This window comes from Montipora capricornis, chromosome 3 (genome assembly GCF_036669925.1).
Source record: "Montipora capricornis isolate CH-2021 chromosome 3, ASM3666992v2, whole genome shotgun sequence".
In the NCBI taxonomy this organism is placed as follows: domain Eukaryota; kingdom Metazoa; phylum Cnidaria; class Anthozoa; order Scleractinia; family Acroporidae; genus Montipora; species Montipora capricornis.
Window position 1 is genome coordinate 13151576 of NC_090885.1, and position 19155 is coordinate 13170730.

Below are 19155 nucleotides of genomic sequence, written 5' to 3' on the forward strand. Positions count from 1 at the left end.
GTATCTATAGTTTGTTAGGATTTTATTGAAACTAGCGCGTGTACAAACTTTTTCCTGAAGGACTCTCGCGAAGGTCGGAAGTAACCTTAACTGGTGACCCAGGGATTTCATGTGTCTACTTTGGGCGGGAATTTTGTTATTGATCCGGTCCGAGTTTTGTCGATCCAATCCGGTCCGGTCCGGTCCGGTCCGGTCCGGTCCGGTCCGGTCCGGTCCGGTCCGGTCCGGTCCGGGCTTGTCCAGTCCGGTCCGGTCCAATCCCATCCAGTCCAATCCGATCCAGATTTTGCCAACCGCCAGAATATGCAGATTTCTTTGATAGCATTTGCTCCAAATAAAAGCATACCGCGTCCTCTCTTAACCACGTAAATCAACTGGAAAAAATCTAGGTGAAACCTCGGCTTTCGGTTAGTGTAGATGAGGTTTTACCTCGGTCAAACTGAAGATTGAATCTGCGATTTCACCTAGTCAGAACTGCGGCAAATGCACAAATAGTTGCGAGCGGTAATGTACGTCATCCTAGGGTTTGGCATTCCTGTCTCACATTTTTTTTTGATGCCTTTACTTTCGCTGCAAATCTGCAGATTTGAACCTACTATTGCAGATTTTACCCCAAGTATGCCTTGCCATTGTAAGAGGTGGAAACTATCACAAACATTGCTGATATATGTGGCTGCAAAAATTAGTATTTCTTCAGTGAGCAGTGTCAGGTCTTCAAATGACAACTCTCTTGTCAGCTATCCCATGTGAATGCAGCTCAGCCTCATTCAGAACATTTGCCAATTCATTGAACCCCCCTACCCTGTTTACGGTTGGTTTTGAAAATATGTTTCTTAATTGGAGTAAGTAAATAATTACAGTACCGTGCAAAAGTAAGTTGACAGTCTAGACTCGATCCTCGCGAGAATCGAGGATCAAGAATCGAGTCAAGGATCGAGACTTGATTCACTCGAAACCAAACTCCATCCTCGACACTCGATTCGCACAAAATCACCAACGCGAAACCTTGTCAATTATTCACACTCGAATCAACTTTTGCGAAAGCGTTACTCCTCGATTAAATAACAACAGGAACTGTTTATTAAGAAAACGAGGTAGCGGCTATCGTTCCTGTGAGTTCTCTCTTCAAACTCCAATCTTATATCGTGGATTTAAAAAATATAAAATGACTCGGCAAAATAAGTTTGTTTTCTGTTGGACATCCACACCTGTTTATCTTCTGCTAGTCGAGACAGCATGTATACCAAAGGATCAAGCTCCCTGACACTGAAATTAAGATCATAGATACCATGATAAAAAGGTCATCCTGACATGTATTCAAAGTTAATCCCATAAAGCAGTACAGTATTTTATTGTGTATAGAGAGTGAACCAAATTCTGATTGCTTGAAAGATCCATTTCTATGTATTCACAGTAAGGGCCTAATGTACATGTAATTGACACTCAAGAGGTTTGCGTTATTGTTAGGTCAGAAGACCTAGAAGTAGCAGATTTTTCTGTCCTCGCCAATTACAACAAGAATCATCATTTTAAAATGATAAATTATAAATTAAATCCTTTCCTTTTACAAAGTAAGTTAAATGATTGAACTTTTGTTGTGCTCTAAAACCTTTCACCGTGTCAATGCTTAATTGAACAGAGCACTTAAGCAATTGTGATTTCTTTGTACACAAATTGGCTTAAAAATCTTGCAGAACTTAAAAAAAAAACAAGAAAAACTAAACAAAACCCAATGGGACAATTTTCCCATGTGCTGTCCAATGCCCTAGGCAAGCTGCATTATTTGAATGATTTAAAATTCTGATTTATTAATTGATTGTACAAGTTGTGATTCCCAACAGTAAAAGAAAGAACATTAAAAATAGCATCATATGATTATTTTGCAATTGCCGGAGTAAATTAAAATTATTTCACTCAACTTTTTAGATTTCAGTTCATCATATTTCCTTAAGAAATCTCTGGGTGTGGTGCTTGTCTCAGCAATTTTTCGTTTAGCTGCATGGGCTGAGACCTGGCAGTCAAATAAAAAACGTGATTTGAAAAATAATGTTATACTGTTCACCAGTCTTATAAGCGTTCTAATACATGTACTGTACAATAGCCTTTTTTTAACCAAAAAATGTTTCACTAACCTGAGTTGTTACATAAGGGGTCAAGTTCTTTGTCAATATTTCAGCATAAACTTCAGGGCCATCACCACTACTAGCTCTGTATATATAAGCAAGAATTAAATTACATTGTAAACCAACTCACATTTTCACACTCTCTATTGATTTTGTACTAATTACTGTATATTCTAAAAGAAAATAAAGGTATTTTTAGCGGAGTTACATGCGCACATTTTGGCATTTGGTAAGAAAATAAAAAATTATGGTAAATATGGTATTACCCATCTATGTGAGAAAAATTGGTTTTGGTCACACCCCTCCATGTATGTCAATGTGACCAGTCTCACGTGACCACATCACCGGCTCAAGTATCAATACTTGTGCCGAACACGCCAGCCACAATACTCCAGCTAGTTTACAGCATACATCTTTGATATGGACATCCATGTTTGGTCAATTGACACCTGTCAAAACAAGGTATCTGCTGACCAGTGTCACATGACCATATCACGGGCTCAAGTTTAGAGCTTGTTGAGCTGGCCATGGGTCAGCTGTTTTTTTTAAGTTGCATGCTGACCAGGTACATGTACTTGGTTTGGATTGGATCACAGGCTCAAGACAGTTAAACTTACATTGTATTGTTCGAACAAATAGCCTGGGAGCTCCACTTTTAGGCTTGGCTAAATCTATATATCATAAAAACTGGGTCCACAGGGGTCAAAGTACATGTAGCCAGGGTGTAACAAATCGATAATCTTGATAGTCAATAAAAATTGAAAAATTGATCGATACTGATCAATCAACAAATATGGGGAGTCGATAAAAATCGATCACTCAATTTCCTGTGATCATCGGCTTTGATCGAATTTCAATCTTAACTTTGATTTTGATTGATTTCAATCGACAAGTATGAGAGATGGCTGAACGAAAGGGGAGTGGTACGTACATTGCATTCTTAGTGTGTGCAGCAACGTCTAAAGGGTATTACTTTGGCCACCTTTACTCACCCCAGGATAGGGGCTTTTCATACTTTTCGCCAATAACGTTGTCGCGGAGAAAAATGTGAAAATCCCCACCCCATGCCCGAGCCTCTTCCCCCCCCCCCCCCCCCACCCAAATCGATCAGAGAAGAAACACGTACTTTAAATCGTTTTTCATCATGATAAAATGTTTCATTCTAGATACAAGGCTACTGTCTAAGCAAATTTTTCCCGAGCCCTTCGGGCTTCCAACGTTGAAAGTCATTTTTTCAAGAGCCCAGAATTAATTAATTAAAAGTGAGGATGAATCACCTTGTGATAAGCCAGGCACCTGTTCGGGCTACTCGTTCAAAAATTTGGTCCCGCCGCGCTCGCAAGTAAGGCGCCCCAGGCGACCGGGCGACCGTTAGGCAGCAGCCTTGTACATACAGTAACAAATCTTTTGGTTGCCCACTTTGTTTACTTAACTTTATTTTGATATGGATTTCCTTCAAACTGTTTCACTTCCATTAATTTCGTGGCCGATTAATAACCTTGTGATTGTCGACTTTTATTGACAAATTTAACTTGTCTAATGGCAATTATTGACTTATCAATTACGTTTTCAGTGATCCACTTTTATCAATTTAATTTGTTATGCCTTGATGTAGCAGATGCCTTCAAGTTGGCCATGCAGAGCAAATCAGAAAGGTTACAAATTACTGTACCATAAGGAGATTGACAAATTAATTTAAATCAATCCACCATAAGGTTTGAAATTTGAAAATTAAACCTTGAATGATTTCCTCGATATAAGCTTAATTTAGTGTAAATATTAAAGAAGCTAAGAGCTTGGTGCAATTGCAAATGGTCACAGCTATCAAACTTAAATATTATGTGGCTTCATTTGCCTATTCCTGTCAAGGAAATTTAACAAATTACTTAGAGGTCCAAAGGGCACCTCAAGAAAAAGTAACGAAGATTTTTGGAGAGAGCTTAACTTAAAAAAGTTTTAAGAAGGGAAACGGTACCCCACGGCCGGTTAAGCTCATATCTATTAAGTAAAACCTTTATAAGACTTCATTAATTCCTATAAAAAAACACTAAAACTTTTGTTCAGCAATAATCCCAGTTACCTACCCTAGCAAGCTCAAAAGCTCTGATACGTGATGATGTATCCGAAATTCACTCATCTTTCCTTCCCTATGAAGAGAAACTTAAAAATGCTTGAAAATACGAAACAAAAAATCAATGTGAATGATTGCCGCCATTTTACGAAGCAGAGCAACTTCCATCCGCGTGAGCCTGAGCACCAACTTGGGCCCAGGGCTTTGTACGCTTCAAGATGGCGAGTTGATCGTGTTGAAGAACATTGTTCGCGTCGGTGAAAATAGAAATTTCTATGTCGGGAGGTAAAAGCACAGTGTTTTCTTGTGATTTTGGAATAACAGGATGGCGGAAAATAATTACCCAGAGGAAGAGTGGTAAAACGAAAGGACGATACGATGTTTACATTGTCAATCCAGACGGACGGAGATTTCGCTCTCGTGTGGAACTTCAGCGCTTTATGTCAGCTGAACAAAGTGATTTTTCGCTTGTCGATGTCGATTTCAAGGTTCCAAAGCTTTCTTCGGAACTAGATTCACCACAAGAAAATGAAATGCTTTGTGGACGTGATAAATCTAAAACAGTAGTGGAAGAAACAGAAGGAGATTATACGCAACTGAAGAGGAAACAAGGGGATCCGGATTTGTCACCTTATTTTTCATTAATCAACAAACGCTTTAGCTCACAAAAGGGACAATATGGTACTGCGAAGAGACGAAGAAGAAGTCTATGTAAGGATATAAGCAAACGCGACGTCAAACGACAGCGATTTTCAGACTGGAGCGAAGTAAAAACATCGACAAGCGCACGTAAAATAAAATTAGCGCGAAACCAAGCGTGTTGTAGTAAAGAACATTTAAAGCTCTCAGCAAGACGTAGGGAGATCGAAGAATCTGTACAAACAGAGACTATGAATTCGGCTTCTAATGCAAATCGTCTAAAGCAAGAATCTCCTGATTGGGATCTTGATAATTCCACGAGTGGTTATTTCGGATCGAAAATTTCGAAATCGCGGTCCAATTCGGAAGCTGCCTCAAATTGGATCCCTCCTAAATCTCCTTACAATTTAATTCAAGAAAGCTTATTTCATGATCCATGGAAGTTACTTATAGCTACCATATTTCTGAACAGAACAAGCGGAGCAAAGGCTATTCCAATTCTTTGGGAATTTTTCAAGAGGTTTCCAACTCCTGAAATAACAAGAAGTGCTGACTGGAAACAAATCGCAGGTGGATTCCTTGTATGATATATATATTTCTCAAACATATTAATAATTCATAAGCCAAAAACCAAAGAAATCAGTGCTGTGAAGGAAGTTTGGATTTGTGGTCTTAATTAGCATGAAATTTCGCCAACTTTGATCCCAAATATCTCTTAAAATACTGATTCCTTTGAGAAGCAATATCAAACACTCGGAAGAGTGTCACATCAGATATCCAACCTCCTCGAAATCAAGTAAAAAACGCGGCTTTTGGCCTCGTTTCTCAACTCACTTCTCGGTCTTTGGATATCTGATGAAACACACCTTCTCGTGTTTGATACATAACGTAAAGTGTGTAAAGCAGTTCGCAAACTGTGTCTGTTCTTATCCCAAAGCATGTCCACCAGGAACTTTGTTTGAATAAGTCTTTTATATGATTTAAAGTGCGATTACGTGTGGGTGAAGTAAAGAAAGAAATAATAGGCAACAATGCCAGTGGTTAAGGTAAGCCCAGAAGAAGGTGGACTTACTGAAACCAAATGCAAAAACTAAAAAGAAAGTCTCTCTCCTAGGAGTCAATGCATTAACGAGTGGATGTAGAGGTTGTCAACCCATTGGTGAGCAAAATTGTCTTGCCTTAAGTAAAATATATTAAAGCCCTGTCTACACTAGGAATTTTTATGTGACAATTTTTATTCGCTCGTGTAGATGAGGAAATTTTTTGGCCAATTTTTGTGACAGATGTACTTCCTGAAAAGCTGGCGTGTTAGCTTTGTATGAAACAAATAAAAGCTGTGAAATACAAAAAATTGCTTGCACAGATGACTTGTCACATAAAATGTGTGTCAAATTCCTGCCTTTTAGTGAGCGCCATTGGAGAACCACCAGGCAACCTCGCCTTGTTTCTGCTTCATCTCTGTTGTCCAAAGGCATTGCTTACCAACTTAACTGCAAATTTTCAACCCCAATATTATTTGTTGTGCGATCTGTGCGATTAAAATCATATAAAAATTGCTTGTGTGGATGGGGCTTAAGTCTCACTCCTTGGAGTCAATGGGTTAAACCTGTAGAACGTTGCTAACATGTTATTGTTTTACTTTACTGTTTACTTAGAGCTCATTCAGACCCTGGGACTTCATGAGAAAAGGGCAAAGATTATCATAAGATTTTCAGAGGAGTATTTATCTAAAGACTGGAATTCTCCAAAAGAGTTACATGGCATTGGAAAGTACGGAGATGATTCCTATCGCATTTTTTGTGTTGGAGAATGGAAGAATGTGAAACCCAATGATCACAAGCTAAACTTTTATCATGCATGGCTCTGGGAACAAGAACAACAGGGAGTCTTGAAAAAATAGCAATGATGTCAATGTACTCACTTCAACTTTGTAACACCTTTTCAAATGCAGTCACCCAAGCAAAGATCTCTGATTTAAGATCTTTATAGAAAAAAAAATGCACCAACTCTTTGTATACAACTTGTCATGAAAAAGGTTCAAAAGGAATACAAATATGTTTGTGACAAATGCAGCGGAAATTTACGTTTTAACTGTCTTTGAAAGATCAGAAAACTGGCCATATTTTGGTCCAGGACTGGACATGGAGGGGGAATTGGTTTAATTCCAGGTTGATGCCATTTTGCAAACAACTTTTCATGGATTTTTTTTTGATAGGTAGACAATATGTTTGTACAAATGATAGAACCATATGTTTATATTACATTAGCGACCTGGCACCTACAGTGTAATATTGGTAAATTGAGCATTCAATAAAGAATGATATGCTTGATGATCACTTGGGCGAAATGAGCCTTTCAAAGTAGTTTGTGTTCCAAGATCCGAGGAAACCCCAAGAATGAGCTGCTTGGAAAAATATTACTTCAGGATCCTGGTTGTCTCCCTCGTCCAGTTATTAGTGACCTTCCGATTGGAGTACGAGTTCTCGATCTGAGCATGCACATTGCAAAATTTTCGTTCTGTCAACGTCACGCGCGTGCCCAGTACATAAAACATTCTTGTACTCCAATCTGAAGGTCACTCAAGTGACCTTCACACTGAACGAGTACGAGTTTTCTCATTCTCGTACCCAGAGCACGCTATTCTTTTGGTCAGCGCCAAGAACACGGACTCTGGTAGGTAGGTACATCACCATACATGATGTACCTACCCACTGGATCCATTCTTGTTCCCGGTAAAGACTTGGTTCCATATCTCAAAGTGCCCTTGGACTTGAGGTGCCTGGGAATGAATTTAAATCACTGGAATCGGAATTAAGCCTAAATATTGTTTTAGGCCTAATTAGGCCTAAGGTTAGCTTTTCTGAGGGGTTTGGGCTTTTTCAACAATTACATTATAACCTCAGTCTGCATTTTACACTGACCGATTCCACTGATTTAATTTCATTCCCAGGCTGCTCACGTCCAAGGGCACTGGAAACAAGTCTTTACCCTTGTTCCCAGAGTCCACTTTTTTTTTTGGGCCAAAGTAGGAAGGGCGCGAATTGTGAACTTCCAGCTCTTCAGCACTTTCTCAGAAATTTGAAACCGTAACAGTCGTCAACAGTTACAGCATTTTACCTTTACCACCACTGCACGTGTTTTTGGCGGTGGCCAGAGTCCTTGATCTTGGCACTGACCAAAAGAAAAGCGGACTTTGGGGACGAGAATGGAGTTTTCTGTACACACACATTATGCATGAGTCAACAAAAACCCACTCCGGAACAAGGTGGGGATTAGAAGGAAATAGTTCGAGATTTGATACAAAATCTGGTCCGAGAAGGTGAGGCATTGTACGGTGTTTGGCAAATTTAGCTGTCCCGTGGGATGGGGTATAGGTGGGGATTTTTCAAGAATCTGTTCATTTTACAAGCTAACAACTTCCACCCAACCGTAAAGTTTACAGCTGAAATTTCAGAGAAGGAGATCATTTTCCTAGACAACAGTAGACAAAGGGGAACGATTCGAAAAAGAATCAATTCTCGATGTCAAAAGATATCGCAAGCCCACTGAAATCTTCCAATAGACGCATTTTACCCGTTGTTACCCTCCCCGTGCCAAGAAGGCTATCAGGCTCGTTCGTTTTTTCCTGATTTTTACTGGGTTGCCATAGGCAATCCAGTCAGAAAATGAGTTGAATGTCTGTTTCATTTTTTTCCCGTGTCGAAAAAATGGAAAAGTTGCGCTATAGGTCTTTCCTGTCACCCCCCTGCTAAGTATTGTCTTTGCGCCTAGAGTCTTCTGCGCGTTTCTTTGGTAGGTTTCAGGAGGTAGAAGAAATGCATCGATTCAGGTAGATTTTATCCGGTGGATACAGTACAAGCATACAATGGCAGCGAAGCCGATGTAACACGAATGGTGTTTTATTGGATCTTTTAGAAAATATGTACAACACTGAAACCAAATGGCAAATTCTGCGGTAACTTATTCTGGTTGGATATGGGGCTTAACAAACTCAGCGAAGGAATTGAAAACAGTCGGATCACTGAAGTCTGGCTATTTATGCTATTATTTATGTGTACTCAACTCTGCGCAATCTTCAAGTGAAAAAATAATGGGAAATTTGACTAATTCTTGTTAGTCAAGAATTATTTGAAAGAAAGCTAGTTGTCCATTTCTGCTTCCTGATCCTTCAAGGAAAAGGTTCTTCCAGGAGGGAGGGGGCGTCTCCAAGGACGCCGTTGGGTCACTCATCATGCCAGTGTGACGTCACGTCCTGCTTCCGTGGCTTTCAAAATGGCGGCCAAATTTGTTGTTAGAGAGGCGGTAAAAAATCAAGAATTTTTCGGGGATAACGTGGTCAGTTTTATTGAGTTTAGCGATGATCGGATTCCTATGTTGAAAAAAAAAACAAGGAAATGGTACTTATTTGGATTAAACGGTCAGAACTGTGATGATTTAAAACGAAAACTTTCGGCCTTCGGGGTAGTCTCGAAAACGGAGACCGAAGACCTAAGACCTCGAAAACGAAGACTTCGAAAATGAAAGGATCATTTTAGTTTTTCGCGAAACCGAGGTCGACTTCCCTTTATCGAGCTTGCAAATAAAAGTGAACACGATTTCCAAAACACAGCTCCGATTTAGTTGGACGACGATAAACAGAGTAGGTTTGTGGATTTTAGTGAGGGTATAGAATTCCGGTATTCGCGGTGGATTTGGTGTTTGAGACAAGCATTTTTTCGTCATGTTATCATTATAGTTTATGCTTTACTTAATCCAGTTCGAGTTTAAACGTGTATTGTGCAAATGGCGTAAGACACACATTGTTGGCATATCCTTTCACAAGGAGGGGACTCCTCTAGGGCTGTGCGTAACCAGCAGCTGTTTTCGATATAAATGTCGGTGAATTTTCTTATGCATTAATTAAAATCACTGTAAAATCTGTCACAAAAATGTCAGTGGCCTCAAAATTGACCTTTTTACTAATTCCATCACCCTCTTGCCATTTCTGGCATCTATTTTGTACCACGACCATGTTTTAATGATTGACAAGGTCACATGACACGGTAATGCACAAGGCCTATACACACAAATTGGCCAGTGCATTTAAAGGGGCAGTGTCACGCTATTTCAGTCAAACTCCAAATCTCTAAAATACGTCTTTGCGTCAATTAAGACCAAACTTAATGGTGTAGTTTTGCTGGCAATAACAATTAAAGTTCACTGAAGCTATTCTTTGTTCTTTGCATCCATGGATGGGGAGGATGGAAATGATCATCATCATTTATTTGCCTTTATGTGTATAACAGATTTTAAAAAAGCATACAGCAGGTTGTTAGGCGAGGAGACCTCAGGAAACCACCAGGCTTATAGGAGAGGCCACCTCGACATCACAATATTAAACAAAAATAAGGGCTACGAAGGAGTGCGGCAGAAACTATTTTAATAAAAACTCTAGCACTTTGTTCTTAAACATAGCAAAGCTTGCCAAATTGGTAATAGAGGCAGGAAGACAGTTCCAGACCCTAGGTGCTTGGTAAAGAATTGTGAACTTCTTAATGTTCGTGCGACAGGAATGCACACGATAATTTCCGGCTGTTCTTGTGTCATATTTATGGACTTGACTGTTTGTCATAAACAGATTGAAGAAAAGTGGAGGCAGCAGATTATTGTGGTAGCGGAACATGAATTTAGCAATATCGAGGGTATTGAGTTGGAAGATGTCTAAGATTTTCAGTTTAGAAAAAAGAGGAGCAGTATGTGCTCGATATTCTGAATTTGTAACAGCTCGCACCACTCGCTTTTGCAGATAATAAATTCTATTTAAATTAGATACGTAAGTGGACGACCACGTAGAGTTACAATAAGTAATGTATGGATAAATTAATGTATAGTACAACATAAGTTTGCTCTTACAGGATAAATAGAAACGCGTCCTGGATAAAATACCAACTGATTTAGCGATTTGTTTACAGACAAAGTTTACGTGATATTTCCAAGTAAGGTGTTCGTCTAGATAAACCCCAAGAAATTTAGTTACATTACTTTGAGTTAGAGATTGACCCCCAAAGGAGAGAGAAAAACTGTGATTGACTTTCCCTTGACTCGGACTAAATATAACATAATTTGTCTTTTGGACATTAATCGAGAGCTTGTTGCATCTTAACCAAACATCAATATTTATTAACTCATTATTAAGCACATTCTCCAAGTAGTTATGATTAGAGTGTGAAAGAAAGATACTAGTGTCGTCAGCAAAAAGCAGAGGTTCAGTTAATTTGGAAGCTCTAGGAAGATCATTTATGTATAATATGAAGAACAAAGGGCCCAGGATGGATCCCTGAGGAACTCCACACTTAATGGTCTGCGTTGGAGAACATGTTTGATTAATTTGGACAAATTGCCGGCGGCATGAAAAGTAGCTTTCAATCCACTGCAGAGCCACATCACGGATACCATAGTGCTCCAGCTTGGTAAATGAAATTTGATGGTCAAGAGTGTCAAAAGCTTTGGAGAGATCTAGGAAAACACCTACAGTAGTTTCACGTTGGTCAATTGCCGAGGAGATTTTATTTATCAAATGAATTAGAGCATGGGAAGTTGAGTAGTTTTTGCGAAATCCGAACTGGATGCAACCAGAAAAAACTGGCCATTTTTTTCAAGTTTTGCGATGGTGTCCCTAGAAATTCGCTAAAAACTAAATACGAATAGCTCGTTGTGCGGGACAAATACATTTGATATCTTCTCAGTGGGTTGTCAGGAATGTTGTACGTGTGAGCTAAAGTACTAAGTTAGATTTTACCCATGCATTTTTTTCCTAAAAACAGCAAATTTAGCATGACAGCGCCCTTTATGTTTCAGATGACCTTTTTATCATTACGACATTACCAATCAACCAAAGCATCAAATTTGGCCTAACAAGGTCATTGTTATCACTTCTCAAGTGATGACATCACGAGACAAATGATAATATATAGTGGAACCTGTATACAACGGCCCTTTAAATTAAGCATACAAAAATTTGTTTTTATCAAGGGACTTGATAATGTAAATTGACTACCGTACAGAGATTCTAGCTTTTTCTAGCTTTTGGAATCTCTGTATGGTGGTCAATTTAAATTATCAACTCCGTTGATAAAACCAAACTGATTTTTGTATACTACTTCCCCACCGACGCAGCACCACAGTTTCTTTAGAAACTACCCCATTTATTCCTTTATTAAGCAGCCACCCTCTGTTAAGCAGCCAGTTTTCAAAGTCCCGATTTTTTTGCTCACACAAACGCTGTATTTGTTACCTGTATTAGGCGGCCACTTCTATAAAGCGGCCGCAGCCACCCTGTTGCAGTCCTATGCTTGTCTTTCTTTGTTATTTTTACCTGTATTAAGCGGCCACCTTTGAACAGAAATTGAGACACATGTCATTTTATGCAGTATTTTATTGTGTTCAAAATGCGATCCATCCTCACTTCAAAGAAATAACATGATACAAAGCTATTGTAAGCTGTGACTTTCTTGCCCGAAAAAAATTACGCAATGCCCGAAAGAGTGAGGTTTGAATTCGGGATGCAATCGCAAACGTTCACCATTTTCGCATCTAATGAAGCTGCTATCATTGGAAAAACAGTTTAATTGAGTGCTAGCATACTCAATTCTATCAACTGTCTCAATGTAATCTACAAAGTATTTAAAGAAAAAGTTCTTCCTTCCATGGCGTTTTCCGAAAATGTCAATCATCTTGTCCACACTGTTGATAATTTCCATAGGCGCGCTCAATACAGATGATAGCGAGGCTATTGAGTCTATGCTGCCCTATGGTGTTACGAAGATAATTCTTCAACCGCCGGAGTCCGCTGAACGAACGTTCCGCTGAGCACGACTTTGCGAGAATGACGGCCAAAATGGACAGCAGTCAAACCGTGACATCAACTCGTAATATAGAGATTTAAGCAAGCCTAAAGGCGGGGCTCCCGGCTTGATTATTCGTACTGGCTATAGGATTAATGAAAATAGAAGGCTTTTGAACTGTCCGCCTCTTGGTTTTCCCGGAAATTGCTTAGTCTCTCGACTAGGCCCCACCTGGAGACTTGTCTCTCGACTAGGCCCACCTGGAGACTTGTCTCTCGACTAGGCCCCACCTGGAGACTTGTCTCTCGACTAGGCCCCACCTGGAGACTTGTCTCTCGACTAGGCCCCACCTGGAGACTTGTCTCTCGACTAGGCCCCACCTGGAGACTTGTCTCTCGACTAGGCCCCACCTGGAGACTTGTCTCTCGACTAGGCCCCACCTGGAGACTTGTCTCTCGACTAGGCCCCACCTGGAGACTTGTCTCTCGACTAGGCCCCACCTGGAGACTTGTCTCTCGACTAGGCCCCACCTGGAGACTTGTCTCTCGACTAGGCCCCACCTGGAGACTTGTCTCTCGACTAGGCCCCACCTGGAGACTTGTCTCTCGACTAGGCCCCACCTGGAGACTTGTCTCTCGACTAGGCCCCACCTGGAGACTTGTCTCTCGACTAGGCCCCACCTGGAGACTTGTCTCTCGACTAGGCCCCACCTGGAGACTTGTCTCTCGACTAGGCCCCACCTGGAGACTTGTCTCTCGACTAGGCCCCACCTGGAGACTTGTCTCTCGACTAGGCCCCACCTGGAGACTTGTCTCTCGACTAGGCCCCACCTGGAGACTTGTCTCTCGACTAGGCCCCACCTGGAGACTTGTCTCTCGACTAGGCCCCACCTGGAGACTTGTCTCTCGACTAGGCCCCACCTGGAGACTTGTCTCTCGACTAGGCCCCACCTGGAGACTTGTCTCTCGACTAGGCCCCACCTGGAGACTTGTCTCTCGACTAGGCCCCACCTGGAGACTTGTCTCTCGACTAGGCCCCACCTGGAGACTTGTCTCTCGACTAGGCCCCACCTGGAGACTTGTCTCTCGACTAGGCCCCACCTGGAGACTTGTCTCTCGACTAGGCCCCACCTGGAGACTTGTCTCTCGACTAGGCCCCACCTGGAGACTTGTCTCTCGACTAGGCCCCACCTGGAGACTTGTCTCTCGACTAGGCCCCACCTGGAGACTTGTCTCTCGACTAGGCCCCACCTGGAGACTTGTCTCTCGACTAGGCCCCACCTGGAGACTTGTCTCTCGACTAGGCCCCACCTGGAGACTTGTCTCTCGACTAGGCCCCACCTGGAGACTTGTCTCTCGACTAGGCCCCACCTGGAGACTTGTCTCTCGACTAGGCCCCACCTGGAGACTTGTCTCTCGACTAGGCCCCACCTGGAGACTTGTCTCTCGACTAGGCCCCACCTGGAGACTTGTCTCTCGACTAGGCCCCACCTGGAGACTTGTCTCTCGACTAGGCCCCACCTGGAGACTTGTCTCTCGACTAGGCCCCACCTGGAGACTTGTCTCTCGACTAGGCCCCACCTGGAGACTTGTCTCTCGACTAGGCCCCACCTGGAGACTTGTCTCTCGACTAGGCCCCACCTGGAGACTTGTCTCTCGACTAGGCCCCACCTGGAGACTTGTCTCTCGACTAGGCCCCACCTGGAGACTTGTCTCTCGACTAGGCCCCACCTGGAGACTTGTCTCTCGACTAGGCCCCACCTGGAGACTTGTCTCTCGACTAGGCCCCACCTGGAGACTTGTCTCTCGACTAGGCCCCACCTGGAGACTTGTCTCTCGACTAGGCCCCACCTGGAGACTTGTCTCTCGACTAGGCCCCACCTGGAGACTTGTCTCTCGACTAGGCCCCACCTGGAGACTTGTCTCTCGACTAGGCCCCACCTGGAGACTTGTCTCTCGACTAGGCCCCACCTGGAGACTTGTCTCTCGACTAGGCCCCACCTGGAGACTTGTCTCTCGACTAGGCCCCACCTGGAGACTTGTCTCTCGACTAGGCCCCACCTGGAGACTTGTCTCTCGACTAGGCCCCACCTGGAGACTTGTCTCTCGACTAGGCCCCACCTGGAGACTTGTCTCTCGACTAGGCCCCACCTGGAGACTTGTCTCTCGACTAGGCCCCACCTGGAGACTTGTCTCTCGACTAGGCCCCACCTGGAGACTTGTCTCTCGACTAGGCCCCACCTGGAGACTTGTCTCTCGACTAGGCCCCACCTGGAGACTTGTCTCTCGACTAGGCCCCACCTGGAGACTTGTCTCTCGACTAGGCCCCACCTGGAGACTTGTCTCTCGACTAGGCCCCACCTGGAGACTTGTCTCTCGACTAGGCCCCACCTGGAGACTTGTCTCTCGACTAGGCCCCACCTGGAGACTTGTCTCTCGACTAGGCCCCACCTGGAGACTTGTCTCTCGACTAGGCCCCACCTGGAGACTTGTCTCTCGACTAGGCCCCACCTGGAGACTTGTCTCTCGACTAGGCCCCACCTGGAGACTTGTCTCTCGACTAGGCCCCACCTGGAGACTTGTCTCTCGACTAGGCCCCACCTGGAGACTTGTCTCTCGACTAGGCCCCACCTGGAGACTTGTCTCTCGACTAGGCCCCACCTGGAGACTTGTCTCTCGACTAGGCCCCACCTGGAGACTTGTCTCTCGACTAGGCCCCACCTGGAGACTTGTCTCTCGACTAGGCCCCACCTGGAGACTTGTCTCTCGACTAGGCCCCACCTGGAGACTTGTCTCTCGACTAGGCCCCACCTGGAGACTTGTCTCTCGACTAGGCCCCACCTGGAGACTTGTCTCTCGACTAGGCCCCACCTGGAGACTTGTCTCTCGACTAGGCCCCACCTGGAGACTTGTCTCTCGACTAGGCCCCACCTGGAGACTTGTCTCTCGACTAGGCCCCACCTGGAGACTTGTCTCTCGACTAGGCCCCACCTGGAGACTTGTCTCTCGACTAGGCCCCACCTGGAGACTTGTCTCTCGACTAGGCCCCACCTGGAGACTTGTCTCTCGACTAGGCCCCACCTGGAGACTTGTCTCTCGACTAGGCCCCACCTGGAGACTTGTCTCTCGACTAGGCCCCACCTGGAGACTTGTCTCTCGACTAGGCCCCACCTGGAGACTTGTCTCTCGACTAGGCCCCACCTGGAGACTTGTCTCTCGACTAGGCCCCACCTGGAGACTTGTCTCTCGACTAGGCCCCACCTGGAGACTTGTCTCTCGACTAGGCCCCACCTGGAGACTTGTCTCTCGACTAGGCCCCACCTGGAGACTTGTCTCTCGACTAGGCCCCACCTGGAGACTTGTCTCTCGACTAGGCCCCACCTGGAGACTTGTCTCTCGACTAGGCCCCACCTGGAGACTTGTCTCTCGACTAGGCCCCACCTGGAGACTTGTCTCTCGACTAGGCCCCACCTGGAGACTTGTCTCTCGACTAGGCCCCACCTGGAGACTTGTCTCTCGACTAGGCCCCACCTGGAGACTTGTCTCTCGACTAGGCCCCACCTGGAGACTTGTCTCTCGACTAGGCCCCACCTGGAGACTTGTCTCTCGACTAGGCCCCACCTGGAGACTTGTCTCTCGACTAGGCCCCACCTGGAGACTTGTCTCTCGACTAGGCCCCACCTGGAGACTTGTCTCTCGACTAGGCCCCACCTGGAGACTTGTCTCTCGACTAGGCCCCACCTGGAGACTTGTCTCTCGACTAGGCCCCACCTGGAGACTTGTCTCTCGACTAGGCCCCACCTGGAGACTTGTCTCTCGACTAGGCCCCACCTGGAGACTTGTCTCTCGACTAGGCCCCACCTGGAGACTTGTCTCTCGACTAGGCCCCACCTGGAGACTTGTCTCTCGACTAGGCCCCACCTGGAGACTTGTCTCTCGACTAGGCCCCACCTGGAGACTTGTCTCTCGACTAGGCCCCACCTGGAGACTTGTCTCTCGACTAGGCCCCACCTGGAGACTTGTCTCTCGACTAGGCCCCACCTGGAGACTTGTCTCTCGACTAGGCCCCACCTGGAGACTTGTCTCTCGACTAGGCCCCACCTGGAGACTTGTCTCTCGACTAGGCCCCACCTGGAGACTTGTCTCTCGACTAGGCCCCACCTGGAGACTTGTCTCTCGACTAGGCCCCACCTGGAGACTTGTCTCTCGACTAGGCCCCACCTGGAGACTTGTCTCTCGACTAGGCCCCACCTGGAGACTTGTCTCTCGACTAGGCCCCACCTGGAGACTTGTCTCTCGACTAGGCCCCACCTGGAGACTTGTCTCTCGACTAGGCCCCACCTGGAGACTTGTCTCTCGACTAGGCCCCACCTGGAGACTTGTCTCTCGACTAGGCCCCACCTGGAGACTTGTCTCTCGACTAGGCCCCACCTGGAGACTTGTCTCTCGACTAGGCCCCACCTGGAGACTTGTCTCTCGACTAGGCCCCACCTGGAGACTTGTCTCTCGACTAGGCCCCACCTGGAGACTTGTCTCTCGACTAGGCCCCACCTGGAGACTTGTCTCTCGACTAGGCCCCACCTGGAGACTTGTCTCTCGACTAGGCCCCACCTGGAGACTTGTCTCTCGACTAGGCCCCACCTGGAGACTTGTCTCTCGACTAGGCCCCACCTGGAGACTTGTCTCTCGACTAGGCCCCACCTGGAGACTTGTCTCTCGACTAGGCCCCACCTGGAGACTTGTCTCTCGACTAGGCCCCACCTGGAGACTTGTCTCTCGACTAGGCCCCACCTGGAGACTTGTCTCTCGACTAGGCCCCACCTGGAGACTTGTCTCTCGACTAGGCCCCACCTGGAGACTTGTCTCTCGACTAGGCCCCACCTGGAGACTTGTCTCTCGACTAGGCCCCACCTGGAGACTTGTCTCTCGACTAGGCCCCACCTGGAGACTTGTCTCTCGACTAGGCCCCACCTGGAGACTTGTCTCTCGACTAGGCCCCACCTGGAGACTTGTCTCTCGACTAGGCCCCACCTGGAGACTTGTCTCTCGACTAGGCCCCACCTGGAGACTTGTCTCTCGACTAGGCCCCACCTGGAGACTTGTCTCTCGACTAGGCCCCACCTGGAGACTTGTCTCTCGACTAGGCCCCACCTGGAGACTTGTCTCTCGACTAGGCCCCACCTGGAGACTTGTCTCTCGACTAGGCCCCACCTGGAGACTTGTCTCTCGACTAGGCCCCACCTGGAGACTTGTCTCTCGACTAGGCCCCACCTGGAGACTTGTCTCTCGACTAGGCCCCACCTGGAGACTTGTCTCTCGACTAGGCCCCACCTGGAGACTTGTCTCTCGACTAGGCCCCACCTGGAGACTTGTCTCTCGACTAGGCCCCACCTGGAGACTTGTCTCTCGACTAGGCCCCACCTGGAGACTTGTCTCTCGACTAGGCCCCACCTGGAGACTTGTCTCTCGACTAGGCCCCACCTGGAGACTTGTCTCTCGACTAGGCCCCACCTGGAGACTTGTCTCTCGACTAGGCCCCACCTGGAGACTTGTCTCTCGACTAGGCCCCACCTGGAGACTTGTCTCTCGACTAGGCCCCACCTGGAGACTTGTCTCTCGACTAGGCCCCACCTGGAGACTTGTCTCTCGACTAGGCCCCACCTGGAGACTTGTCTCTCGACTAGGCCCCACCTGGAGACTTGTCTCTCGACTAGGCCCCACCTGGAGACTTGTCTCTCGACTAGGCCCCACCTGGAGACTTGTCTCTCGACTAGGCCCCACCTGGAGACTTGTCTCTCGACTAGGCCCCACCTGGAGACTTGTCTCTCGACTAGGCCCCACCTGGAGACTTGTCTCTCGACTAGGCCCCACCTGGAGACTTGTCTCTCGACTAGGCCCCACCTGGAGACTTGTCTCTCGACTAGGCCCCACCTGGAGACTTGTCTCTCGACTAGGCCCCACCTGGAGACTTGTCTCTCGACTAGGCCCCACCTGGAGACTTGTCTCTCGACTAGGCCCCACCTGGAGACTTGTCTCTCGACTAGGCCCCACCTGGAGACTTGTCTCTCGACTAGGCCCCACCTGGAGACTTGTCTCTCGACTAGGCCCCACCTGGAGACTTGTCTCTCGACTAGGCCCCACCTGGAGACTTGTCTCTCGACTAGGCCCCACCTGGAGACTTGTCTCTCGACTAGGCCCCACCTGGAGACTTGTCTCTCGACTAGGCCCCACCTGGAGACTTGTCTCTCGACTAGGCCCCACCTGGAGACTTGTCTCTCGACTAGGCCCCACCTGGAGACTTGTCTCTCGACTAGGCCCCACCTGGAGACTTGTCTCTCGACTAGGCCCCACCTGGAGACTTGTCTCTCGACTAGGCCCCACCTGGAGACTTGTCTCTCGACTAGGCCCCACCTGGAGACTTGTCTCTCGACTAGGCCCCACCTGGAGACTTGTCTCTCGACTAGGCCCCACCTGGAGACTTGTCTCTCGACTAGGCCCCA

The 19155-nt window shown here is 46.1% G+C and overlaps 2 protein-coding genes across 4 annotated transcripts in view; one reads left to right on the plus strand and one right to left on the minus strand.

Moving 5' to 3' along the window:
• LOC138042260 (gamma-tubulin complex component 2-like) overlaps positions 1–4352 on the minus strand; it is a 59691-nt gene extending 55339 nt beyond the window's left edge. The window contains exons 1-4 of the mRNA XM_068888098.1: positions 4208–4352; positions 2133–2208; positions 1920–2011; positions 1209–1266 (exon numbers count right to left, since the gene is read on the minus strand). Of these exons, the coding sequence (XP_068744199.1) occupies positions 1209–1266; positions 1920–2011; positions 2133–2208; positions 4208–4260 (279 nt within the window). The 5' untranslated portion in view covers positions 4261–4352. The remainder of the gene's footprint in view (positions 1–1208; positions 1267–1919; positions 2012–2132; positions 2209–4207) is intronic.
• Positions 4353–4393: 41 nt separating this feature from the next.
• Positions 4394–7169, plus strand: LOC138042261 (methyl-CpG-binding domain protein 4-like). 3 transcript variants are annotated; one of them, XM_068888100.1, is made up of 3 exons: positions 4404–5403; positions 5948–5992; positions 6489–7169. In XM_068888100.1, the coding sequence occupies exons 1-3, from the start codon at positions 4470–4472 to the stop codon at positions 6731–6733; spliced, it is 1224 nt and encodes a 407-aa protein (XP_068744201.1). In that variant the 5' UTR covers positions 4404–4469; the 3' UTR covers positions 6734–7169. The 3 variants fall into 3 exon arrangements, with proteins under 3 accessions (XP_068744202.1, XP_068744201.1, XP_068744203.1); XM_068888101.1 differs by lacking the exon at positions 5948–5992 and having other exon boundaries at positions 4394–5403; XM_068888102.1 differs by lacking the exon at positions 5948–5992 and having other exon boundaries at positions 4404–5414; positions 6489–6767.
• The last annotated feature ends 11986 nt before the right edge of the window (positions 7170–19155 follow it).